This window comes from Oncorhynchus mykiss, chromosome 14, assembly GCF_013265735.2.
Source record: "Oncorhynchus mykiss isolate Arlee chromosome 14, USDA_OmykA_1.1, whole genome shotgun sequence".
Classification (NCBI taxonomy): Eukaryota; Metazoa; Chordata; class Actinopteri; order Salmoniformes; family Salmonidae; genus Oncorhynchus; species Oncorhynchus mykiss.
The window spans coordinates 15,678,752-15,706,073 of record NC_048578.1 but is presented as its reverse complement, the minus strand read 5'-3'; the positions used below and the strand labels follow the sequence as shown (position 1 = coordinate 15,706,073).

The 27,322-nt window shown below is 42.5% G+C and overlaps 1 protein-coding gene across 4 annotated transcripts in view; it reads right to left on the bottom strand.

The window, feature by feature from the left end:
• LOC110488904 (gamma-aminobutyric acid receptor subunit alpha-2) overlaps positions 1–23,024 on the bottom strand; it is a 61,982-nt gene extending 38,958 nt beyond the window's left edge. For all 4 annotated transcript variants that reach the window (XM_021561360.2, XM_021561359.2, XM_021561361.2 and 1 more), the window contains exons 1-4: positions 22,717–23,024; positions 22,113–22,197; positions 20,980–21,095; positions 2,670–2,737 (exon numbers count right to left, since the gene is read on the bottom strand). In XM_021561360.2, coding sequence (XP_021417035.2) covers positions 2,670–2,737; positions 20,980–21,095; positions 22,113–22,183 — 255 coding nt within the window. In that variant the 5' untranslated portion in view covers positions 22,184–22,197; positions 22,717–23,024. The remainder of the gene's footprint in view (positions 1–2,669; positions 2,738–20,979; positions 21,096–22,112; positions 22,198–22,716) is intronic.
• Between the last annotated feature and the right edge of the window lie 4,298 nt (positions 23,025–27,322).

Sequence of the window (27,322 nt, the reverse complement as noted above, 5' to 3'; positions counted from 1 at the left end):
AATGATAGTAGGCTAAATTATTATGGTGGATCGAACTGCGCAGGTAACCTACTTTTTGAACTGATTTATTTGACAATCAAATGAAAACGTCACACAACACCCATGAAATGCCAAACAGCCTGTTCCGTCTGCAAAACCAACAGTAAATAGGATAAGATGATTACATGCCACACTATCCTGTCTTAGATCATCATATCCCAGGAATCTAATCCGTCCGTCTCCAAATCCTGCCCTCAAGAGGATACCTGGCTTGTTAAGGGCTCCAGGGCAAACGGTATTGGAAGAGGTATGTGTTTTGGTGTGTTCAAAATCATATGAGCTGGGAAAAAAATACAGTATAGGCCTTAGGTGTGAGGTCCAGTATATTACATCTTATGAGACCATATGGGCAATGCAAATGGTTAATTCATCATTCTAACTTTAGGCACTAGCAATATGATGGCAACAACAGATAATGTATTATGTGCTTTATATCTTTTACATGCAGCTCGTGTAGTCCACTGGACAATCTTTTGGAATTCCCTACTATGTTGAGTTATCGTTCATATATCCCAGCTACCAACAACCATGCACAAATCCTTATTGTATAAATGCTAAGCACAAATGTTAATAAATAAGAATACAGTTAGTCTCCCTAGGATTTTAAGTCGTGGCTGCATCAAGATCATCGTACACATCTTACATTATTGCTCCTTGCCATGATATGGGACACTCGCCTAGTGAATACTTAATAGTTGTCCGTAATGTATATTTTGCTATTCCATTAATGAGCTTTTGAATTCTGCATTGCATTTCAAACATCATAAATGTTCAATCATTAGCAGCGGAACCATAATGTTCCTTTACAGAACGGCTTGCTCTGAATATTGTCGTTTTAAAGGGTGTGTGTTTTTTTTCCAAAAACAAGCCCGATATAAGCCCAATATAAATTAAGTAGTGAGTTGAATAAAGAGTCGATTTTCAATAATTCATAAGACAAAACTGTCGAAGGAAGAGGGAGAGAGAGTCCAATCAAGAACACATATTTTGACCAATGGGTAAAATATGTTACTTTTGTAGATACTCCTCTAAGAAAACCAATGGTCAAAACCCCATGTCTATATCATAACATGTTTAAAAGTTATTGGAGATTTAGGGTGCCCCAATTTAGGGTGACTAAATCAATGGAGGCCAGAGAGAAAAAGTGGTAAAAATTCAGGAAAATTGCATCGCTGAATTAAGGCTACCTGACAGGTTCACTTTCCCATTAAATGTGTCATCTTTCCTCTTAAATCCACAGGACATAAAACAATATAGAGGTAAGAAGTATATCGATTTTGAGACATGACATATTTGTATACGCTTTTCATATGAACTTGAAATTCCTGTTATTTTTTCAAAGATTTCTCACAAAAACAAGCATCTGCCTTCACCAAGCTTTTCTATTTTCAAAGCCTTTTACATGTAATACATTTTGAGTCATGCAAATGTTGCTTTAAGCAATCCGCAGAAACAACTTTGAAGATGACAACCACACAAAATATTAAATGCTCAAAATGTTGTTACGGGAAACCTGCCAACTGGTTAGGTTACAAAATCAGACTTTCTAGATTTAATGTTAATGATATGACAAAAAATGCATGGGGATGAGCTCCAGGAAAGAAACATTTACGGACAATTCTGCCCTTGAAAAAAAACTAAGAAAACATTAAAAGAAGGGAATGATAGGAGAATCTGAGAGATAGATATATATATATGTTGCTGTACCAAACGGAGGCCGGACAGTGAAATAGCAGTCAGGATGAAAAATAGTAGAAAATTGTAGCTAAGGTAGAGACACAATGGGAATATAGACCAAATCTTAAGGAGTCAGAGTTACTGGGGCTTTGATGCTTCACTAGAGCCAAGCTAAGCTGCTCGGAACGAACAAAAACACCGGTCCCATTCATTTGGCACCAAATTGAAGAAAACATACCGAAACAGGAATGGGCAAACGGAACATGTTTAATAAGAAACGCTCCTTTTCATTTTCAGTTGCAACACGTTCTGATATGGTGTGCCCCAATGAATACGACTAAGACTAAGTGGTCCAAATAAGTGACAAAAAGGAAAATGGTGCCAAGGTTTTGCAATGAAGCGGTAAACAAAACACCTGGAATGACAAAATCATGATTGGTTTATTCTGTGTTGTTGTGTAGTATTTAAACTAAGTGCTCAGTTCCACCAAAGTTCTGTGAGGTACCATATTATCCTGTTGTAAGAATGGTTTAGGCTATTTACTCCCCGTTTCAATTGTAAAACACTACAGAAACTAATCACAAGAACCAATTTGGTCCTTTACCCTCCTATCTTGTTTATCACAATTGAGTTTTCATGGTTATCAGTTGCAGAGACTTCTGAATAGTGGATCAATGATTCAGATAAAACTGATTTCCCCTACATACAGATACGCTATTTTAAATGTAAAAGTTTCTCATAGCAGGAAAATAATCCGGCAGCAACAGGAAATGTTGCTATGTGGATTATAATTAATGAAAATGTTTGTTAAATGGAAATTACAAAACTTTAGAAGCCTTTTTAAATCTTGAACACATTACAAGTTTACTTTCTATGATGAATGTGTAACCAGGCCAGCCCAGCACAGCTCAGTTTGGGAACAAGGTACTCGTAAAATTAGAATGTGGTCTCACCATGTCTGTATCTGAAACTGGGCCAAAGCTGGTGACGTAGACATTGGTATTCACCTCTGTTATACGATCTGAAAAACATAAAAGATAATTAATACAGAACAAACAAAGGCTGGAATAAATACTATTATTACAGATCTAAGAAGGACTGTGGCTCATCTTTTGAGTGGTATTTCCCTGCCGTGCAATAAAATATCACTTAGACTTTCACTCCTAACAACACCATCCAATCAGGCCTGCCTGAAACACCATCCTATCAGGCCTGCCTGAAACACCATCCTATCAGGCCTGCCTGTAACACCATCCTATCAGGCCTGCCTGTAACACCATCCTATCAGGCCTGCCTGTAACACCATTATATCAGGCCTGCCTGTAACACCATCCTATCAGGCCTGCCTGTAACACCATCCTATCAGGCCTGCCTGTAACACCATCCAATCAGGCCTGCCTGTAACACCATCCAAACACCATCCTATCAGGCCTGCCTGTAACACCATCCTATCAGGCCTGCCTGTAACACCATCCTATCAGGCCTGCCTGTAACACCATCCTATCAGGCCTGCCTGTAACACCATCCTATCAGGCCTGACTGTAACACCATCCAATCAGGCCTGCCTGTAACACCATCCTATCAGACCTGCCTGTAACACCATCCAAACACCATCCTATCAGGCCTGCCTGTAACACCATCCTATCAGGCCTGCCTGTAACACCATCCTATCAGGCCTGCCTGTAACACCATCCTATCAGGCCTGCCTGAAACACCATCCAATCAGGCCTGCCTGTAACACCATCCTATCAGGCCTGCCTGTTACACCATCCAATCAGGCCTGCCTGTAACACCATCCAATCAGGCTTGCCTGTAACACCATCCTATCAGGCCTGCCTGTAACACCATCCTATCAGGCCTGCCTGTAACACCATCCAATCAGGCCTGCCTGTAACACCATCCAATCAGGCCTGCCTGTAACACCATCCTATCAGGCCTGCCTGTAACACCATCCTATCAGGCCTGCCTGTAACACCATCCTATCAGGCCTACCTTTATTCAGAGCGAGTGAAAACAGTACACATTTTTCTTTCTCTCCTGAGTTCCTCTTTCATTAAGTTAATCTCTAACATGCTTGGGTAATTTCTTTAAAAAGCTTTCAGACTTTACGACTATGTTATCCACTCTCTGCTGCACACACACACACACACACACACACACAGTAACACACACAGACACACACACACACACACACAGTAACTCAGACAGACAGTAACTCACGTGTATTCTAAAGAGCTTCTCATTGGCCTAAAAATAATGTGAGTGCTCTCATACAAGGTGTCTAGGCGAGGCAAAACAGGCCCAGTGCGCTCACCACTCCCTGTTCACTGCGTCTGCTGACAAAATGCATCCAGACATGTAATGGATATGCTTAGTTATTTATGAAGTAGTGCATATTGAGAGGAACAGGCGGATCGGTGGGTAATGTGTGCAATAAATGTAGCAATACATACACTGGATTGCATTATAAAGTAGGTGTTTGCATGTGTAAACCAGACACGTGCAGACACACAATAGATGAATAAATACACCGGAGGAGTAGAAATCTGAAATATGACACCAGTGACAGTGACCCCGATGTACCCCATCATAATGCACTGTTTTAATGTGAAGCCTTTACAATGCAGTGATACCATGTTTATCCTGTGGATAGAGATCCTGCTCTATGATTCTATGGTCATACCTACAGTCAATAACTCCATAGAACCAGATCATCACCCATAACAGTGAACACAACAGCAGACGTGCTGCGTGTTCATATTCGATGGAACATCAAACCAAATCGTGAAAAAAACTAAGCAATTACAGTGTTACGTACAAATGATGCAAATGATGCATAGCCCAAGTACAAAGGAGCGTCCCTTGGGGACAAATCACTTGTTTATTACATAGGAAAGAATCCAGAGTGCATTTGAATCCCGAAGATGTGAGGCCACTTTATTTATCGTACCATGTAGTGCAGGTTTACTTCTTCAGCTCAGACGGACCAAAGCGAGTGGTTTAGTCATGTTTACTCATAGCTTGTCATTTATGTGATTTAGAGCTGTCAATTGTCTAACTAAACGACAATAGTAAACACCCAAACTGAAGATGCGTGCACTATTTATAGTTGAATACAAAAATAGCATCTATCTAAAGTGAGATATTGTTCTTTCAATGAATGTAGAACAGGGTTGAATTAAGAGAAAACTAAATGAACTAGGAAGCATGTATATGACCTGCCTGGAAGGTAAACTTTAGATATCCTCCAATATAGCTGCTCTGAATGACATGAATAGTTCCACAATACTGTGTTGACAGAGGATACAAATCATTAGTTAGGAGTGTCAGGAATTCAGGCAATTCCCTAGGTGCATATGTGAGGTGGTGGGGTTGTGTGCTCTTGACCCTCGTACGGACCAGTGAGCAGCTAGCCCTGGTTAAATAATCAGACTGGAAACCCAGAGGATTAAAGGGGCAGGTTTGCAGGCTATTCTGCTGCTGGATTGGGTAGTCTTCAACAACAGCTCACCCACACAGCTTCTGTTTTAGCGATTAGTAGTGACGTTGTTTCGGCTAGTGGTTACGATACATTTGAAAAGAAAACCTGGACACAAAGCAAAGAGAACTCTTGGAGAAATTCTGTGGGGAAAATGTAATGCACTTTCTAAAGAAAGGCAGACACTATTAATCTGCATCATGAAAATATTCAGTTATTTATTGCTTCGAATACAAGTTAAATGACTCTCTGGCATCCAACGTCTGTCAAACAGATGGCAAAACAAATGCAGCTTAGGCATCAATTCATATTTTCTTCATAAGCCACTCAATTTTGGGTTACAGAAGTCTACGGATGATTCCGTACCTCTAGGCATGAAGACATTTTTCCCCATAGAGAAAGTATGTCAGTGCTACTGTACCACATACTGCCATCCAGGCCTTTCCCCGACGCCAAAGACTATCACCATATGGCTGATGCTGTTCTGGGCTAATGGCCCCTTGAATATCTGTTTAAATGTAAAATGACACCAGATCCTGTGGGAGGCCCAGTCTCTGGGCCACCTGGAAATCAAATCAAATCGAGAGAGGGATGGAGTGAGAGATGGAGGAGGGAGGCAGATGCATTTTTTCATGATGGAAGGAGATGCTTTAATAGCCATACAACAATTACACTTAGAGAAATCATTTTATGAATTGTTGTAGTAGCGGTAATAGTAGCAACTCACAAGACACTACACTTTAAGCAATAACTACAGTATTTGGCCCTACAATTCCACTTCTTCTAAATATAACATTTGATCGTAATTGTTTTTCTTTTCTTTCTCCAGGTCAGTTGCCGCTAATCCACCCCATTGATTCATCATGTTCTGTGTTGTTTAACATCACACCTAGAGACTCATTCACCTTCAGCTCAACCTTCCTCTAGAAGGCAGCATGATCATTATGTGAAGGTTTCTGCAGACAGTGTTTGGCTTTTTATGAGCTTGTTAAAGGCTAGAACACACACACACACAGTTACGCACACCTCTCGGAGGAGGGAACGCAACACCCTGCTACACTCAAATCCCTGTGGAGTGAAAAAGGTATGTGACTGTAGGTGTGGGTAAGGATGACTGAGCCAGATAATGTTACCATTAACAGGGAATTTATTCCTTCACATGGTAATTTTGGGGAAAAGGGTCTGAACGGAAACAAAGCAAAGAAAGGGAAAGTTAAAGAGCCCCTCTACTACATTACCTACCTACCCACTACTTATCTATTCTTAACGCCACCTGGCGCGCTAACCAAAATACAGGGGGTGGTCCGCTCAGGTCTTACCTAGTGTGCATAGACAAAGTACATACTACGGGTATATGTATGCACGCAGTCCTCTTGCCTAAGCACTCCCAAGGTGTCTTCCCCTTCCCCCCTGGGAACAAAAAATAATTACTAACGTAAGTAATCAATTTAAATAATCAAAACACAGTCCTTGTGACAAAAACATACCTCAGCAGGACCGGTTACAAAATACTTTACAAAAACCTGTCTGAGCAAAAACCAACACAGGACATCAAAGAAGCTCTATTTGAGCAACAACCAACACAGGACATACCAAGAAGCTCCCCCTCCTAACAAAGGAACACTGGCTTGTAAAAATGCAGAAGGAGTCTGTAATTGAAGACAGCTGTATCCTTTGATGAGAGGGCGGGGTCAGAACTCCAATTATCGATGGGGTCGACCAATCAGCTGCTTTGGGCTTCAGGAAGCCATCCTGAAACACATACATACAAACAAACCCACAACACAGAAACGTAACACACACACGGTGAGGTGTCCAGGGGGTGAGAGATGACTCCTGGGTCTAGCTAGCCACTAGCCCCATACATAGTTAATTACATGGAACGAGCCGGGGGTGGTCAACAATGAGACGTCTGATACATCAACCAATGTCCATGATGACGCCTGAGGGCCGGTGTTCCATCACACACCACCTCCCCATCAGAACGTGTTCCCCTTAAAGATCTTAGATTGGCACAGTGAAATTTTGGAGCTGAATTGTCAAAATATGAACCCTTTGTGGTCAATTTTATTTATGAACAAATGACACAAAGAAAAACATGGATGTCGCAGTAGAGTCTTTAAAGACAATATCACCACAACTATTCAGGTTACTAGTACTGTATTTCTGTTGACAGTAGCATGGTATCAAGATACTAATATCTCTGACACTAGCAAGGTATCAGGTTACTAGTACTGTATCTCTGTTGACACTAGCATGGTATCAGGATACTAGTACTGTATCTCTGTTGACACGAGCATGGTATCAGGTTACTAGTACTGTATCTCTGTTGACACTGGCATGGTGTCAGGTTACTAGTACTGTATCTCTGTTGACACTAGCATGGTATCAGGTAATTTTGTCAACTCACCACCATAAGAGTTGTCCAGTACAATGTCCAGTATTTCTGTGTTAATATTTCTGAACATATGGATTCTTTAGACATTCAGAATAGTGAAAAAATGCATACTGAGTGAAAATAGAGACACTCTACAACTGATTACTAACCCAAACACAGTGGGGGAAAATTTGCCTTCTAATCCATCAGAGAAGGGCTCAGGATTTATAAAATTATGATTATGATAATACAGTGCCTTCGGAAAGTCAGACCCCTTGCCTGCTTCAATAGTTTGTTACGTTACAGCTTCATTCTAAAATTGATTTAAAAAATACTCAATCTAAACAAAATACTCTATAATGACAAAGTGAAAACAGTTTTATTTTTTGCAAATGTATTAAAACCTTATTCAGATAAGTATTCAGACCCTTTGCTATGAGACTCGAAATTGAGATCAGGTGCATCCTTTTTCCATTGATCATCCTTGAGATGTTTCTACAACTTGATTGGAGTCCACCTGTGGTAAATTCAATTGATTTGGCCATGATTTGGAAAGGCACATACCTGTCTATATAAAGTCCCACAGTTGACAGTGCATATCAGAGCAAAGACCAAGCCATAAGGTCGAAGGAATTGTCTGTAGAGCTAAGAGACAGGATTGTGTCGAGGTACACATCTGGAGAAGGGTACAAAAACATTCATGCAGCATCGAAGGTCCCCCAAGAACACAGTGGCCTCCATCATTCTTAAATGGAAGAAGTATGGAATCACCAAGACTCTTACTAGAGCTAGCCTCCTGGCCAAACTGAGCAATCAGGGGAGAAGGGCCTTGGTGAGGGAGGTGACCAAGAACCCAATTGTCACTCTGATAGAGAGCAAAGTACAGAGTAATGTACAGAGAGATCCTTGATGAAAACCTGCTCCAAAGCACTCAGGACCTCAGACTGGGGCAAAGGTTCACCTTCCAACAGGACGATGACCCTAAGCACACAGCCAAGACAATGCACAAGTAGCTTCGGGACAAGTCTCATTGTCCGTGAGTGGTCTAGCCAGAGCCTGGACGTGAACCCGACCAAACATCTCTGGAGAGATCTGAAAAGATCTGTGCAGTGTCGCTTCCAATCCAACCTGACAGAGTTTGACAGGACCTGCAGAGAGAAATGCGAGAAGCTCCCCAAATATAGGTGTGTCAAACTTGTAGCGTCATACCCAAGAAGACTCAAGTCTGTAATCACTGCCAAAGGTGCATCAACAAAGTACTGAGTAAAGGGTTTGAATACTTATGTAAATCTAATATTTATGTTTTTTTATTTGTATACATTTGCAAAAAATTCTAAAAAACAGTTTTTGCTTTGTCATTATGGGTTGTTGTGTGTAGATTGATAAATGGGAAAAAACTATTTAATACATTTTAGAATAAGGCTGGAAAATGTGGAAAAAGTCAAGGGGTCTGAATACTTTCCGAATGCACTGAATAATAATAATAATTTCAATGTGTTCTGATTTAATCTCTTCAGTTTTTGCTGGAAAGAAAATGGCTAACACTGAAGAGAAAAATATATCAAATCAGGATTTTTCTTTGTTGGTCTCTGGGGAGATAAATAGCTAGCTAAGTCAGCCATTCAACTGTATTAGGGCAACATTTTGGAGTGACAGTGGAATCAAGCGGTCACATTTTGACTTAATGAGTGGGACCATTTTTACAGAAATGTATGGAAACTTCTACCTTCTTCAAGGCCAACAAGTCACTGCGCAATAGCGAGCAGTAGTTTTCCCACAGTCTAGCTAGCTAGCTTTTGTTATTGGCTAGTTTGCAGCAGGTGTTATCAAAGAGGATGTTGTTGCTAATTTGTTAGCTTCTCACTTTTCAAGAATACATTTCAAAAATAAGTTATTTTTAAATTATCATTATCTGGTGAGTGGAACTGTGTTTGTTTTTTTTTGCAGCGCGCTTGCTATTGTTAGCCATCTCTTTTAAAATAGCTTGTGTGTGAAACAATGCTGCATTTAAATTGGAACTGACAATATTTTAGCAACATGAAATCTTAAAATCTGTATACATTTATACACCCCCAGGAAGAATATGAAACCAAAAAGAAAGATTCTGACAAGCGACCTCTTAGATATGGTCAAGTTTACGTGTTCATAAATTCTTAGAATGTTTGGGAAATGCGTACTGTATACTAAGGCATTTGTGAAAATTCTATTGCAATATAGAATGGGAAAGTTGGCGTGCGTTTGGACAATTAATAGACACTGGTGTAAATAAAACCGAGTAAAAACATCTGTCTTGTCTAAGACAGGAGTCCACCAGACTGGTGCACTATAGTCAATCAGAGCTACAGTAGACCTTTATACAAACAAGCCATTTGCCACATGGGCCTGCCATCATTCACTTTGAACTAGACTGGCAGTCGCAACAGCGCAAATTTAGATCATTAGAGCGCATTCACCAAAAGCCACAAAATACACCTGAATGGATTTCTGTGAATGTGTAAACACCACGGGAGTCTTCTTACATTTGGGAACTTTACAGTTCTATTGATCAAACAATTATGAAGAGGTAGGCTCTCTCTCCCTCAGTTAGGTATATCAACAACAACTAACATTAATGCTACCCAAAGCAAGATGAGCTAAAATCGAACGAAGGAACATTAGATAAACCCTCAAACTTTTTCAACTAGTTGGCCGTCAACATTGCACTGATAGACGATGGGGAATTGTAGCCCCCTTGTCCTTCTGCAGCTTGCCTGCCAATGCATGCTTGTCCAAACCAAGCACCCTAACTAACTGGCTAAAGTTAGCTAGCTTGCTGGCTAGCTACTTCCAGACCCAAATGAGAAAACACCTCACTCTGACCATTCTACTTGGCGTAGCAGAGCTGGTTAGGGCTGGTTTACATGTCATCTAGAGTGTTCTTGACTAACTATGACTTTTTTTGCAGGTGTTGCGAGTTCGTAAATTCATCAGTTGTTCTGCGCTCTGGCACACTGAGACGAGAGTGCTCTGAAATCAGAGTAACGTTAGATAGCCAGAGTAAATTTGCAAACACAAGAGATATGATATGAAAACAGTCATTCAAGTGTTTGTTAGTTTGTGACACCTGCATCTCTAGCTGTGTATTGCCACCAAAAAACGATATGAGGGGTGTCTTGTTTTGCACACTTTGTACAAAATAATGAAATTAAGTACTACAGGATAATTCGTAACGTAGCTCTTTATTAGCTAACTATAACTGGCATGTTCACGTATCGCCAACCAGGATCAAACTGACCATGACCTAACCATTTGGGTGGTCTTAACCAATCATAGCACAGTACGATATGGCGGTAAAATGCATCCAATTACAATTCAGTAGGTTTACACATCAATATTACATCCCCCTTCTTTTAAAACAAAAGAAAAATGTTTCCATATTCTAAGGGTTTCTTTTGAATACATGCTCTGTGGTTTGAACTCAAGGTAAGTAACCATTTATATTGCATACTACACCAACTGAATCAACATAGACTCTGAAACAATAATCCACCATACTGTTACTTTTCAAACAAGTGATTCTCAGCAACTCAGCTTTCAATGTAGAAATAACATCTTAACATTTCAAACAAATACAATACCAAAGCATTTCAAGTGAACTTTCAATAACAAGTTTACAGTCTGAAACTCTTTTAGGGCAGCGATCCGCCTACACCCTTTGACATTTCACAGGTCTAGGACAGCTCTGGGCTTGACCTCTCTTCCTGACCTTGTGTGATATGATTCTGAGCATGCTTCTGTGTAAGTCAACAGTTCTTGTGGTGTTGCAGATAAGTATGGTGTATGTTGTGCTGTGTGTGTGTTTAGTCCATCACGTTCTCTTTCAGGGGAACAGTTCATCTCATCAGTGTGTTGTTCTTTTGTGTTCAGTAGGTGACGACGATTGCGGCGGTACACCGCTCCTTCTGCGTTGCGGACGTGATATGAACGTTCAGTGTCAGCTGGCTGGATGACGACTGCTGGCTTCCAGACGGTATTCTCCTGGATTCTAACTGACTCTCCATCGATCAGTGGTGGCAGTGGTCTAGCTGACCTGTCATAGTATCGCTTTTGTTGTTGTCTCTGTGCACGTTTTTCATGCATTTCCTTGTAGCTGACGACCTCAGGTTGAAGCTGCTGGTTGAAGCGGGGAGGTATTGAGTCTGTGGCTCATCAACAGCTGGCTGGTGATTTTAAGATGTCAACATGAGTGTTGCAGTATTCAAGGAGACTGAGGTAGGGGTCTCTCGTCTGCTTTTGCTTTATCCATGAGTGATTTAGCAATCTGCACAGATTTTTCAGCAAGGCTATTACTTTGAGGGTAATGTGGGCTTGTGGTGACATGTGTGAACTCCCATGCTTTTGTGAAGGATTCAAACTCATTTGATTTGTAACAGGGCCCATTGTCAGATATTAAATAAAGTCTCTACAATGACAATGACATGCCTGGCAAAGGCTGCTTTCAGCTTGTGTATCACAGCTGCAGATGTGGTGCTGTGAAGCTTGTCGAGTTCGAAGTATCTGCTGTAGTAGTCCACTGTTACGATGTAGTCCACGTTGTTCCAGGTGAACAGATCGGTTGCCACGACCTGCCAAGGTCGGTCTGGGATACAGTGAGGTAACATTGGCTCTTTGGTGTTTGAGGGGTGTCGTTCAAGACAGATGGCGCATTTACCAACAATGTCCTCTATTTGTTTGCACATTCCAGGCCAAAACAAAATGTCCCGTGCTCTCTGTTTGCACTTTTCCATGCCCATGTGTCCAGCATGGATCTTTGTCAAAATGTCTTCTGAGACTGGTAGGAATAATGATTCTCTCCTTTGAAAATTATTCCGTTGATCTGTGATAGTTCATCACGATGGTTCCAGAATTCTGAGATGCTCTGAGGGCATTTTCTCCTCTCCTCAGGCTATCCATCCTGTATGACTTTCCTCAGCAGTGTGAGTTGTGAGTCCTTTTCTGGTTCTGCTTGGATCTCCTTCAGTTTTGTGTCACTAACTGGTAAGTTACTGTACACAGTGTGCACTTGCGAGTTCATGCCTTCACTGAGGCTGCTGTCCTTATAGGTAAGAAACTTCCTGAAGAGTGTGTCTGCGACAGGGATGTCTTTGCCTGGACGGTGAGTGATTGTGAAGTCGTATTTTTGTGGTTGAAGGATCATTCTCTGTAGCCTTGGCGGGGCTGCGGCTAGTGGTTTCCTCATAATTGACTCAAGGGGCTTGTGGTCGGATTCCACAATGACTTGTTGTCCATATATGTACTGATGGAAACGTTTACATCCGAACAGAATGGCGTAGAGCTCCTTTTCGATTTGAGCGTAGTTTATTTCACAGTCTGAGAGATTTGGAAGCATAGCCGATGGGCTTTCCTTCTTGCAGTAGCACTGCACCCAGTCCATACTTCGACGCGTCCACTTGGAGTCTGAGCTCTTTGTCGGGGTCGTAGTAGGCAAGGATTGGTCCTAGTTCTCTCGTGATCAAGTCTTTCACATTTTGGAAAGCAATGCAGTGTTGCTTGTCCCAGAGAAACTCACTGGACTGCTTTAGCAGTTGACGCAGGGGTGCATTAGCATTGGAGAGGCTGGGTGCGAACTTGGCTAAGTAGTTGACCATGCCAAGCACTGTTTCCAGCTCCGCACGGTTCTTTGGTGGCTCTATTTCTTTTATGGCTAAGATCTTCTGTGGATCTGGCTTGATTCCAGTCGCTGTGAGAAGATGTCCGAAGTAGCTGACCTCTGTAGCGCCAACTGTGCTCTTCTCGGGGTTGAGCCGGACTCCTCTCTCGCGGGACCTTTGCAGCATCGCGCGGAGGTTTCGGTCATGCTCCTCTTTGGTTCGACCATAGACAAGGATGTCATCCACAATGGCCACAACTCCGTTGAGGCCTTCGTACACTTCGTCGATCTTTCGCTGAAACTCGTCTTGGGCTGAGATAATCCCAAAAAGCAGGCGACGGAACCTGTAGCTTCCAAACGGTGTGTTGAATGTTGTGAGCTTAGATGACTCTTCTGTGAGCTTGATAGCCGGTTCTGTAACAGTCAGTTCTGTAATTCAGTATGTTTACACATATGAAATTACAAGGGGGAAAAGCCAGTCACTCACCCACTACTCCAATGGCATGACATCCTCATAGCAGCTAGCTAGCTAAAGTTAGGTTAGCGTAACTATTTATTTAGCAAGCTAAAAACACAGAGCCTATCAGCCACATTATGTCTGACTTGTGACCATCGCCCTTGCTAGTTTGATTATATTGCCATTCCCAGCCTTAGTTACATTCGTCCGTTTTTGCCCAAAATATTGAGTCATTGAATCTGAACAAGTGCATCCTGAATGGAGGCAGCAAACAATGTACCTGGCCACCTGTGATTTACAACCAGAGAAATATTTTTTGGACTACCCAGAAATGTATTGGTGAATTATATTAATCGTTCATTGAACTGCATCCATCTATTTTGCCAACAATGCCTTAGTGTATGTTATGTATCATTGAGAACCTACAACCTATTTTTAAAACCGCTTTTAAACTTGGTTTTGTAGCATAAACTGGGAATTGTATATTTTTTTAATTATATTATGATTGTCTGTTTGTTTCATATCTGTAAAGTAGTTAAAACGCTGTCAGTTCCACTTTAAACTAGGTCACCGGTTACTTTGTGTGCTAAACGTGAAATGTTTTTTGCAATTAAGTAATAGTTGTAAATGTCAGTTGGGATATGCTTAATGGTTGTGTTTTTGTATTATTATGATTGGGACCTACTGGCTTATTATGTCCAAGTTTAAGGACTGCTTATCTTTAACATCATGCTGTGTGTGACTGCTTGTAACGGTTTTCTTTATGAGAAGGAGAGTCGGACCAAAATGCAGCGTGTAGATTGCGAACCATGTTTTAATGAACAAACGTAAAACACGAATCAATGCAAACACTACAAAATAAAGAACGTGATGAACGTAACGAAAACCTAAAACAGCCTATCTGGTGAAAAACACATAGACAGGAACAATCACCCCACAAACACACAGTGAAACCCAGGCTAACTAAATATGGTTCCCAATCAGAGACAATGACGAACACCTGCCTCTGACTGAGAACCATATCAGGCTGAACATAGAAATAGACAAACAAGACATGAAACATAGAATGCCCACTCAGATCACACCCTGACCAATCAAAACATAGAAAATACAAAGTAAACTATGGTCAGGGCGTGACAGTACCCCCCCCCCAAGGTGCGGACTCCGGCCGCAAAACCTGAACCTATAGGGGAGGGTCTGGGTGGGCATCTGTCCGCGGTGGCGGCTCTGGCGCTGGACGTGGACCCCACTCCATGACAGTTTTAATCCCCCTCCTAAACGTCCCTAAATAGGTTACCCACCACAATGATAACATGGGACAGAGGGACAGCTCGGGACAGAGGTAACTCAGGACAGATGGGTAGCTCAGCCCTGAGAGGAAGCTCAGCACTGAGAAGAAGCTCAGCACTGAGAAGAAGCTCAGGCAGGTGGTTAGATCCGGCAGATCCTGGCTGGCTGGCGGTTCTGGAAGATCCTGGCTGACTGGCGGATCCGGAAGATCCTGGCTGACTGGCGGATCCGGGAGAATCTGGACGACTGGCAGATCTGGGAGAATCTGGACGACTGGCAGATCTGGGAGAATCTGGACGACTGGCAGATCTGGGAGAATCTGGACGACTGGCAGATCTGGAAGAGTCTGGTCGACTGGCAGATCTGGAAGAGTCTGGTCGACTGGCAGATCTGGAAGAGTCTGGACGACTGGCAGATCTGGAAGAGTCTGGACGACTGGCAGATCTGGAAGAGTCTGGACGACTGGCAGATCTGGAAGAGTCTGGACGACTGGCAGATCTGGAAGAGTCTGGACGACTGGCAGATCTGGAAGAGACTGGTCGACACAGACTGGCTGCTCTATGCTGACTGACAGCTCTGGCTGCTCCATGCTGGCAGACTGCTCTGGCTGCTCCATGATGACTGGTAGCTCTGGCTGCTCCATGCTGACTGGCTGCTCCATGCTGACTGGCAGCTCTGGCTGCTCCATGCTGACTGGCTGCTCCATGCTGACTGGCAGCTCTGGCTGCTCCATGCTGACTGGCTGCTCTGGCTGCTCCATGCTGACTGGCTGCTCCATGCTGACTGGCTGCTCCATGCTGACTGGCGGCCCTGGCTGCTCCCTGCTGACTGGCGGCCCTGGCTGCTCCATGCTGACTGGCGGCCCTGGCTGCTCCATGCTGACTGGCGGCCCTGGCTGCTCCATGCTAACTGGCAGCTCTGGCGGCTCCTTGCAGACTGGCAGCTTTGGTGGCATCCTGCAGACTGGCAGCTCTGGCGGCTCCTTGCAGACTGGCAGCTCCATGCAGACTGGCAGCTCTAAGCTAACTGGCAGCTCTAAGCTAACTGGCAGCTCTAAGCTAACTGGCAGCTCTATGCTAACTGGCAGCTCTATGCTAACTGGCAGCTCTATGCTAACTGGCAGCTCTATGCTAACTGGCAGCTCTATGCTAACTGGCAGCTCTTTGCAAACTGGCAGTTCTGAACAGGCGGGAGACTCCGGCAACGCTGTAGAGAAGGAAGGCTCTAACAGCGCTAAACAGGCGGGAGACTCCGACAACGCTGAAGAGGAGGAGGGCTCCGACAGCGCTGGACAGGCGAGGCGCACTGTAGGCCTGATGCGTGGTGCTGGCACTGGTGGTACTGGACCGAGGACGCGCACAGGAAGCCTGGTGCGGGGAGCTGCTACCGGAGGGCTGGGGTGTGGAGGTGGTACTGGAAAAACCGGACCGTGCAGGCGCACTGGAGCTCTTGAGCACCAAGCCTGCCCAACCTTACCTGGTTGAATGCTCACGGTCGCCCTGCCAGTGCGGCGAGGTGGAATAGCCCGCACTGGGCTATGCAGGCGAACCGGAGACACCGAGCGCAAGGCTGGTGCCATGTAAGCCGGCCCAAGGAGACGCACTGGGGACCAGCTGCGTAGAGCCGGCTTCATGGCATTAGGCTCGACGCTCAATCTAGCCCGGCAGACACGAGGAGCTGGAATATACCGCACCGGGCTATGCACCCGCACTGGAGACACCGTGCGCACCACTGCATAACACGGTGTCTGTCCGGTCTCTCTAGCCCCCCGGTAAGCACAGGGAGTTTGCGCAGGTCTCCTACCTGGCGTAGCCATACTCCCTGTTAGCCCCCCCCCAAGAAATTTTTGGGGCTGCCTCTCGGGCTTCCTTGCCAGCCGTGTTCCCTCATATCGCCGGCTCCTCTCTCCGGCTGCCTCTGCTCTCCTAAGTGCCTCCACCTGTTCCCATGGGAGGCGATCTCTTCCAGCCAGTATCTCCTCCCAAGTGTAACAGCCCTTGCCATCTAAAACGTCCTCCCATGTCCATTCCTCTTTACGCTGCTGTTGCTGCCTGTTTACACGCTGCTTGGTCCGTTGGTGGTGGGTGATTCTGTAACGGTTTTCTTTATGAGAAGGAGAGTCGGACCAAAATGCAGCGTGTAGATTGCGAACCATGTTTTAATGAACAAACGTAAAACACGAATCAATGCAAACACTACAAAATAAAGAACGTGATGAACGTAACGAAAACCTAAAACAGCCTATCTGGTGAAAAACACATAGACAGGAACAATCACCCCACAAACACACAGTGAAACCCAGGCTAACTAAATATGGTTCCCAATCAGAGACAATGACGAACACCTGCCTCTGACTGAGAACCATATCAGGCTGAACATAGAAATAGACAAACAAGACATGAAACATAGAATGCCCACTCAGATCACACCCTGACCAATCAAAACATAGAAAATACAAAGTAAACTATGGTCAGGGCGTGACACTGCTGTCTTTCCATTGGTCCTACGCAGTGGTGTAGTGGTGCCAGGAAAAGTGGTTAAACTCTAATTTTGCCCAAAAGTTCCCAAAAGGCCTGCCTAGTGTTAAAAATCCTATATTTTCCTATGTGTTTTGCTATAGATTTGTCTGATTTTCACTCTCAAAATCAACTTCTTTTAATAAAAATAAAATAAAAAAATGTGATGGTCTAAGTCCACAACAATGCTTAAACCACATCAATCTAATTGGTTGGGCCTATCAGGGCCTGGCTCCCCAGTGGGTGGGCCTCTTGTCCACCCAGGCCCATCGATGTCTATGCCCCTGATGCAAAAAGCAAATTATGACAATTACGCATCATAAATAGCCTACTAACCAACACTTCGGACTAAACTTTTTCAATGCCTGATTTGCATACCCATTGTTGCCTTAGTTAGCAGTTACTGGTAGATCTCATAAATTGAAAGTCTTTCCTACCCTACCGGCTACCGATGTCATTCTGTGAGCTGCTCCATGCCAAAACCAGTTGAGAGCTGCACGCTCTTGCTGCCTGCAGATTATATTCCGTTGAAACTAGGCTGTGTGCACGTAAATATATTTCACGTGCTTTGCGATTGTATAGGCTACTTTGGCCATGATTTCTCTATCGCACGACATAATTGATACAGTTGAATTCGGAAGTTTACATACACCTTAGCCAAATATATTTAAACTCAGTTTTCACAATTCCTGACATTTAATCCAAGTAAAAATTCCTTGTTTTAGGTCAGTTAGGATCACCACTTCATTTTAAGAATGTGAAATGTCAGAATAATAGTAGAGAGGATGATTTATTTCATCACATTCCCAGTGGGTCAGAAGTTTACATACACTCAATTAGTATTTGGCAGGATTGCCTTTAAATTGTTTAACTTGGGTCAAACGTTTAGGGTAGCCTTCCACAAGCTTCCCACAATAAGTTGGGTGAATTTTGACTCATTCCTCCTGACAGAGAGGGTGTAACTGAGTCAGGTTTGTAGGCGTCCTTTCACGCACACGCTTTTTCAGTTCTGCCCACAAATTGAGGTCAGGGCTTTGTGATGGCCACTCCAATACCTTGACTTTGTTTTCCTTAAGCCATTTTGCCACAACTTTGGAAGTATACTTGGGGTCATTGTCCATTTGGAAAACCCATTTGTGACCAAGCTTTAACTTCCTGACTGATGTCTTGAGATGTTGCTTCAATATATCCACATAATTTTTCTCCCTCATGATGCCATCTATTTTGTGAAGTGCACCAGTCCCTCCAGCAGCAAAGCACCCCCACAACATGATGCTGCCACCCCCGTGCTTCACAGTTGGGATGGTGTTCTTCAGCTTGCAAGACTCCCCCTTTTTCCTCCAAACATAACGATGGTCATTATGGCCAAACAGTTCTATTTTTGTTTCATCAGACCAGAGGACATTTCTCTAAAAAGTACGATATTTTTCCCCATTTGCAATTGCAAACTGTAGCCTGGCTTTTTTTAAATGGTGGTTTTGGAGCAGTGGCTTCTTCCTTGCTGAGCGGCCTTTTAGGTTATGTCGATATAGGACTCGTTTTACTGTGGATATAAATACTTTTGTACCTGTTTCCTCCAGCATCTTCACAAGGTCCTTTGCTGTTGTTCTGGGATTGATTGCACTTTTCGCACCAAAGTACGTTCATCTCTAGGAGACAGAACGCTCCACTACACTACTTTGATACCCATCAATAGGTATTAAGAAGCGAGTATAAAAATGCCCACTGAAAAAAATGTGGGTATACAGTTTATGCCTGCTTTTACCCTCCACTACACCACTGGCCCTTTGTGTTTGAGAAAAAGTGCACCCTCCTACAAGCTGGTATTACGGTTGCTGTCCTTTCAGAATCACGAACCTGTCACACACTGAAGGCCTATAGGTTCGCCGCTGTACTAACCTGTCACACACTGAAGGCCTGTAGTTCGCCTCAGCGCAAACATGGCTCTAATAGATATAAAGGCTGTTAAGATATACATTTTTCAATAAAGGACTGTATACATTTGGCCTGGTGAAGTGGTTTAATGCACTGACTAGATGGAAGCTGATAATTATCAGTTTTTTGCTCCGCTGGTCTCAGCTGGTCTCACGATGAAATTACAAGTCCTCACTGTTGACACTAGCATGGTATCAGGTTACTAGTACTGTATCTCTGTTGACAGTAGCATGTATCAGGCTACTAGTATCTCAGTTGACACTAGCCTGATTATGATGTCTGATATTGGTGATACAGTAGGTGTGTGCTGGGCCGGGGTCCAATGTCAAAGTGCACAGGTCAACGTTTACTGAGGAGGAGGACCGAAAGCAACAAGGGTTAAGACATACTAGAGCAAAAAGGATGGGCAGGTGATTACCCCCTTTCACATAGGAGAACAGAACTGACAAAACAATATGGAGCTGATATACTGTTAAATCAACGGCCATTCATTCTTCTATTTCCAGGCATAATCGTAATCACAGATTGATGGAGTGGACTGCACTGATCTGTCCTTTATAAAGCATGTATTTGTGTCTAGTGTAGATCCCTAAGTAGACCATCATGCCACCACACAGAACGGGTATTCCCAGGTGGCCAATGGGCTAGTGCAGCAAATAGCCCATCTGAAAAGACACCAAACAACATCTTGATCGTGTGGATTGAAAGCAGCTGTAACAGGACAGGGCAGTTTCCTAATAAATTGTTAAGGGGACTCTTCTATGTATGGTGGTGAAGGGCAGCTGAGTGTCGATGCTGTTTCCTCTGGGGAAACGTTGAAACGCCTCCTGCTGCCTAGACAACACTACTTTCAGCAAACAGGCAGGAGGGTAATCAAATAGTAATCTTCCCTTTATAGTGCACTACTTATGACTAGGGCCTATAGGGCTTGGGTCAAAAGTAGGGCATTGTGTAGAGAAAAGGATACCATTTGGGACACATGATTTGTACTGAGGATTTGGGATAACAAGCCCACTGATGACCAATATGTTCATGCGCAGCACCATTAAATGTAATGAGAAAATATTAGCTTATTTTTATGACAATCACTTTGTTGTCATGGGGGAAACATTGTCTGAACTGCATTTTGCTTCTCCACACAAATGTATGCTGGGCACACAGCTACACTCTACATGATTTATGATCACACTATTTCACACATTACAAGACAAGTAGACGCATCGCTGGCACTATTTCTTCTGCATGCTGACGGAAATACTGTGAGGAATACTGCCACTAAACCTGACAGGAAAATGAATCAAATGAAGCCAAGAAAGTTAAAGTCATCAATCTGTGATGTGAATTTATGCCATGTCTTTCTAAAACGTTTGTTCACAAACTGGAACCGCATTCATAGTGTTTCAGAGTAGGAGTGCCGATCTAGGATCAGGATCTAGGATCCCCCAGTCCATGTAATGTTATGAATTATAATCTAAAATGATAAACTTATCATAGATCAGCACTCCTACTCTGAGACACTTTATGAATACAGGCCCTGAGCTTGTTTTGTCATAGTTAATGAAGCCAAGAGATATTCCCTACCCCCAAGGCCAGGTCGAAGACGATTATCATAGCCATCTAGAAGTCTGTCAAGGATCCGTGTGAAGAGAGTGATATTGTTCTTGAAGGCATCTGTTGTAGGATCAGCAATCACTGGCCTGGGAGACAGACAAGTCAGATTGATGAGGATTTTGCATAGTTATACCGGAGGGAATGAAAGAGGAGATAAAGTCAAAAGGTAAAAGAACACACTCCCCCTTTCCCAAGCACCCTCCCAGATGACCCAGTTATGAGCTGAACATTTGTGTGCCATCTGATCTGGGAGCAAAAACACAATTGAATATGCAAATGTCATCAGAACTGTATATTCATGAATCCAATAATCAGAAGAGGCATAAATTCATTAAATGTGCTCTCATTGCATGTGATTGATGTGGATAATTACTTGGTTAATCAATTGACTGATATATTGGTTCCTTGATTGAATGTATACTAATATCAGTCTACAAGCTATATTCATGAGGGCTCTTGATACAGTGACCTAAGTGCAATGTGCCAAAAATGCTGGAACCATGAGACTTACTGGTCAATTTGAGAATTACACTACCTTACTAAAATAAGCTGTGTTATAAACTGAGGCTATAGACACAGTATAGGCTATACACTACATATACTGTATGTTGGCCATACAGTACAAAGGTCCCACTTTACAAAGTGTCCCAACACAAACGTATGCATTCCTATAGTAGTTACATAGGTACAATTGAGAGAACCGAGTGATCTCATGGAATGTCATTCCTTGAGCATTGAAATCAAGTGCTATTTACATATTAGTGACTCACGCTCAATGGCATCTGAAGTGAGCGCTGCTTTTTCAGACTGAGAGTAGCGACTGTACTTTATCGCCACCCACAGGAACATAATCAGAAAATCACCCACTTCATTAATCTCAAAGCCCCCCACGTCGACAAAGCCTGATTGATGTTCACCATGCTAAATACATAGGCTATTCGTAGGTTAGGCTACTAAAACATAGTATCCCTACATTCGGTTATTGTAGTGTACAAAACGAAAGGAATTCAATTCCAAAACCCAGATATAGTGGTATACTTTCAGTCTTCCTGTGTAATGTGACAAAACATAATTGATCAAAAAAATATTTTTCAAGGACTTACCTCGTTTGCAAGAGGAGCGTCAGTGTGAGGCAGATGAGTAGACATTGAAAAATGTAGCCTCTATTCCTCATAGCTGCATGTACACCTACACACCAGGGAAGACAATACATAATGGTGCCATAATGGATCAGCTGTTGATTTTGCGTATCTTGTTCTAGGTGTAGGCCTATTTCTACGGGAATATATTCAAATTAACACACAATAAACACAGAGAATAAATACGTAGATACAGTATTACTGGAAATAATTCATTTGAATGCGCGTAGAAAAAAACAAATTACATTTAACATTTACACCATGTTAAGTAGGGAGACTGCAATTAGAATTCATTGACACATAGGCCTAACATGCCTCTGTTGAATAATAATTTCCACTGTCTAACACTAAACATTTAGCGTTGTTCAAAAGAGCGTCTCCTTCTCAACCACCTTTCTAAAATCCCTTGCTCGTGTGCAGAAATGTTTTAGGGGTATCCCCACTGAGATGAACTCTGCATCATATCTAGGCTAGGCTACTTACGATGTATGAGATCAGCGGAGACACAGACAGGAACTCTCATATCTTTCTCATCACAAAACGACTTTTCATCAGCGGGGAGACTCACCTGGAATGCAGGACGTAGCCTAATTGCAAGCAATTATTCGTACAGAAATTGAGCCATATGTTAAAGTTGAACCCAATGGAACCACTACGGTGTGCCGTCTCTCAAGATGGAATGAGCACGCCGCGCGAAAATAACGAGTGATACTTATTATAAATTCAAAGCACCAATAGATCACAGTTATGGCAAATCATGCACTAATTTAATAGCGGATAACTGCATAGTCCTTGATGTCACTGGGTCTTGTTCAGCATGTCATATTTTCCAATTCTGCTTCCAATTTAGTTTACCTCGTGACAGGGGAAAGGCACACACGCAACACCAAGCTACACACACACCACACACACACACACACTCACACACACACAAAGGCGGATGCTAAAGATTAATTACTAACTAATGTTTTATACAGATGTAACAATTTTCCAATTAATTCAAAACCTTTAATTAGTTCGCATTAAGGTTGACCAATATTTGCTTATGCATTTAAAATAAATGTTCTTGTTATATTCTTGTTTAATCCAGTAACTACACAACAATAATAGCATAATACATATGTAATAACACAAGGGTGTTGCGTATACTGCGTGGCATTTTATTAAATCTTTATTTCTCTAAGAAAAAATGTGCTAAACGATACACTATGAGATGAGCTGTAACCGCCCCTGAGAGAAAACGGCTTAGGAGGAGAAAGACCTTGTTTCTGCAAAAATAATATATATATATACATATACACACACAGTGCCTTGCGAAAGTATTCGGCCCCCTTGAACTTTGCGACCTTTTGCCACATTTCAGGCTTCAAACATAAAGATATAAAACTGTATTTTTTTTGTGAAGAATCAACAACAAGTGGGACACAATCATGAAGTGGAACGACATTTATTGGATATTTCAAACTTTTTTAACAAATCAAAAACTGAAAAATTGGGCGTGCAAAATTATTCAGCCCCTTTACTTTCAGTGCAGCAAACTCTCTCCAGAAGTTCAGTGAGGATCTCTGAATGATCCAATGTTGACCTAAATGACTAATGATGATAAATACAATCCACCTGTGTGTAATCAAGTCTCCGTATAAATGCACCTGCACTGTGATAGTCTCAGAGGTCCGTTAAAAGCGCAGAGAGCATCATGAAGAACAAGGAACACACCAGGCAGGTCCGAGATACTGTTGTGAAGAAGTTTAAAGCCGGATTTGGATACAAAAAGATTTCCCAAGCTTTAAACATCCCAAGGAGCACTGTGCAAGCGATAATATTGAAATGGAAGGAGTATCAGACCACTGCAAATCTACCAAGACCTGGCCGTCCCTCTAAACTTTCAGCTCATACAAGGAGAAGACTGATCAGAGATGCAGCCAAGAGGCCCATGATCACTCTGGATGAACTGCAGAGATCTACAGCTGAGGTGGGAGACTCTGTCCATAGGACAACAATCAGTCGTATATTGCACAAATCTGGCCTTTATGGAAGAGTGACAAGAAGAAAGCCATTTCTTAAAGATATCCATAAAAAGTGTTGTTTAAAGTTTGCCACAAGCCACCTGGGAGACACACCAAACATGTGGAAGAAGGTGCTCTGGTCAGATGAAACCAAAATTGAACTTTTTGGCAACAATGTAAAACGCTATGTTTGGCGTAAAAGCAACACAGCTGAACACACCATCCCCACTGTCAAACATGGTGGTGGCAGCATCATGGTTTGGGCCTGCTTTTCTTCAGCAGGGACAGGGAAGATGGTTAAAATTGATGGGAAGATGGATGGAGCCAAATACAGGACCATTCTGGAAGAAAACCTGATGGAGTCTGCAAAAGAACTGAGACTGGGACGGAGATTTGTCTTCCAACAAGACAATGATCCAAAACATAAAGCAAAATCTACAATGAAATGGTTCAAAAATAAACATATCCAGGTGTTAGAATGGCCAAGTCAAAGTCCAGACCTGAATCCAATCGAGAATCTGTGGAAAGAACTGAAAACTGCTGTTCACAAATGCTCTCCATCCAACCTCACTGAGCTCGAGCTGTTTTGCAAGGAGGAATGGGAAAAAATTTCAGTCTCTCGATGTGCAAAACTGATAGAGACATACCCCAAGCGACTTACAGCTGTAATCGCAGCAAAAGGTGGCGCTACAAAGTATTAACTTAAGGGGGCTGAATAATTTTGCACGCCCAATTTTTCAGTTTTTGATTTGTTAAAAAAGTTTGAAATATCCAATAAATGTCGTTCTACTTCATGATTGTGTCCCACTTGTTGTTGATTCTTCACAAAAAAATACAGTTTTATATCTTTATGTTTGAAGCCTGAAATGTGGCAAAAGGTCACAAAGTTCAAGGGGGCCGAATACTTTCGCAAGGCACTGTGTGTATATATATATATGACAATCTCAAGGAGGTGGAATTTTGATCCAATTCTAATTGAATTTTCCACATACCAGATCCATATTTCAGAGTAAAGAGGAATGTTGATACTTCAAAGAAGAAGAAGGGGGAAAATCAATGTGCTTGGGAACCACCTCCATCTGAACTACACATTTTTGCACATGTAAATTATTTATTTATTTATTGAAATGCATGAATTGCCTCATTCAGTCTATATGATCTATAATACTATTGGATACATCGATTATGTCTCCAGTTTCTTATTTAAAACTACATTCAAATCGAGAGCAATAGCTATGGTGGCACAGTGATATGTAGGTGGCTAGTGAGTGGGCGCATGAAATAATTTGAATGGCGAGGAAGGAATATGAATGATGAACAACGTAAACATGGTTACCTTGACAAGTTTACAGACAGATTCAATTAGTCATAACTCCTGAGAGACATCCCCCCAAAATACTTATTGTTTCAACAGGGAAAGACATGGTTGCTGTAAAGGGTAAGGAATAAACACACCACCTCTCAATCAATGAATCAATACACTCATAGAAAAAAAGATGCTATCTAGAACTAAAAAGGGTTCTTGGGCTGTCCCAATAGGAGAACCCTTTCCACAGAGGGTTCTACCTTGAACCAAAAAGGGTTCTGCCTGAAATCAAAAAAGGTTCTCCCAGAACACTTTTGGAACCCTTTTTTTCTAAGATTGTACTTAGCCAAATCTCACAATTCAACATAGGCGTTGGGGGCAAAATAACTTCCATATAAATACATAGTGACATCCCTGTCACTACATTTAATGTCAACAAGCACATGCAATGAGATAATCTATGTTCAAATGTGTCCATCCATACTGCTATCTAGATTGCACCACACAATACACACTCTCTCCCTTCCTTACCCTCTGCCCTTTCTCCCCTCCCATCTGCTGAACAGTTTGCCGCGCTTTCTCCTTGATGCCGCTACTTTCACCATTCTATCTGTCCTCTCCTAATTCTCCCTGTTGGTTACAGCTACATAGTTTGATGGACTGTTAAATGGCCAGCAGACATGTGAGATTTGCTTCCGGGTTCCAAGATTAGGTATTACAGCACATGTTCATTTGTGTAGTAATAGTACTGTGTTAAACTATGATATTACAATAACTGAATTAAAACCTTTAACCTTAGAAATCCATACCCCGCTTACATCACAAAATCATTCACCCCGCCCCCCCCCAGCACGGAGACATCACTGCAGCTCATCACCCTGTTATCATTCCAGACCAGGAGGCTGCTTTGATTGATCCCATTACTGGACATACTTGGGAGTCTGTGACAGGTAATCAATGGCATCTTCAGTCTCATTGCCATGACCTTTGAGGGTCCCAGTCCCATCGTCCAGTCAAGCCTGGGAAGATTCTGAAAATCAAAACTCTCAATGGGAAGAAAATCACAAGTCATGTCCCTGGAGCATTGGCTAAGCTGAGGCTAATTTCTGGCGTTACACTATCTATGTCGATAGATTAAATAAAACAAAATGTAGAGGGGGGGCATAGTGGTTAAATCCAATAGGCTGTTCAGAAAGAGTGGCAGAGAAGTGAACGCCTGTCAGTACTATTAATGTTTGAGAAGGTTTTACCTAAGAAAGTACAGATGGGCTTCCTTGCTTTCAATGTTAGAGAGCTTGTCCCACCTCCATTAAATGCCAAAGAATGGGACATGTAGCGGCTCTGTGCAAAGGAAGGAAAAGACGTGTCAAGTGTGGAGGGGAACATGATTATGGTGAATGTGGGAACAATGTTAAGGCAACATTTGGTGGATGTCAGGTGCAGAAAGAGGCTAGAGAGGCCCAAAGATATAAAATCACTCATAATGTGGGCAGAACTGAAAAAGCGTATGCGAGCAAGGAGGCCTACAAATCTGACTCAGTTACACCAGCTCTGTCAGGAGGAATGAGTCAAAATTCACCCAACTTATTGTGGGAAGCTTGTGGAAGGCTACCTGAAACGTTTGACCCAAGTTAAACAATTTAAAGGCAATGCTACCAAATACTAGTTGAATGTATGTAAACTTCTGACCCACTGGGAATGTGATGAAAGAAATAAAAAATTCTCTCTACTATTATTCTGACATTTCACATTCTTAAAATAAAGTGAAGATCCTAACTGACCTAAAACAGGGAATCTTTACTAGTATTAAATGCCAGGAATTGTGAAAAACTGAGGTTAAATGTAGTTGGCTAAGGTGTATG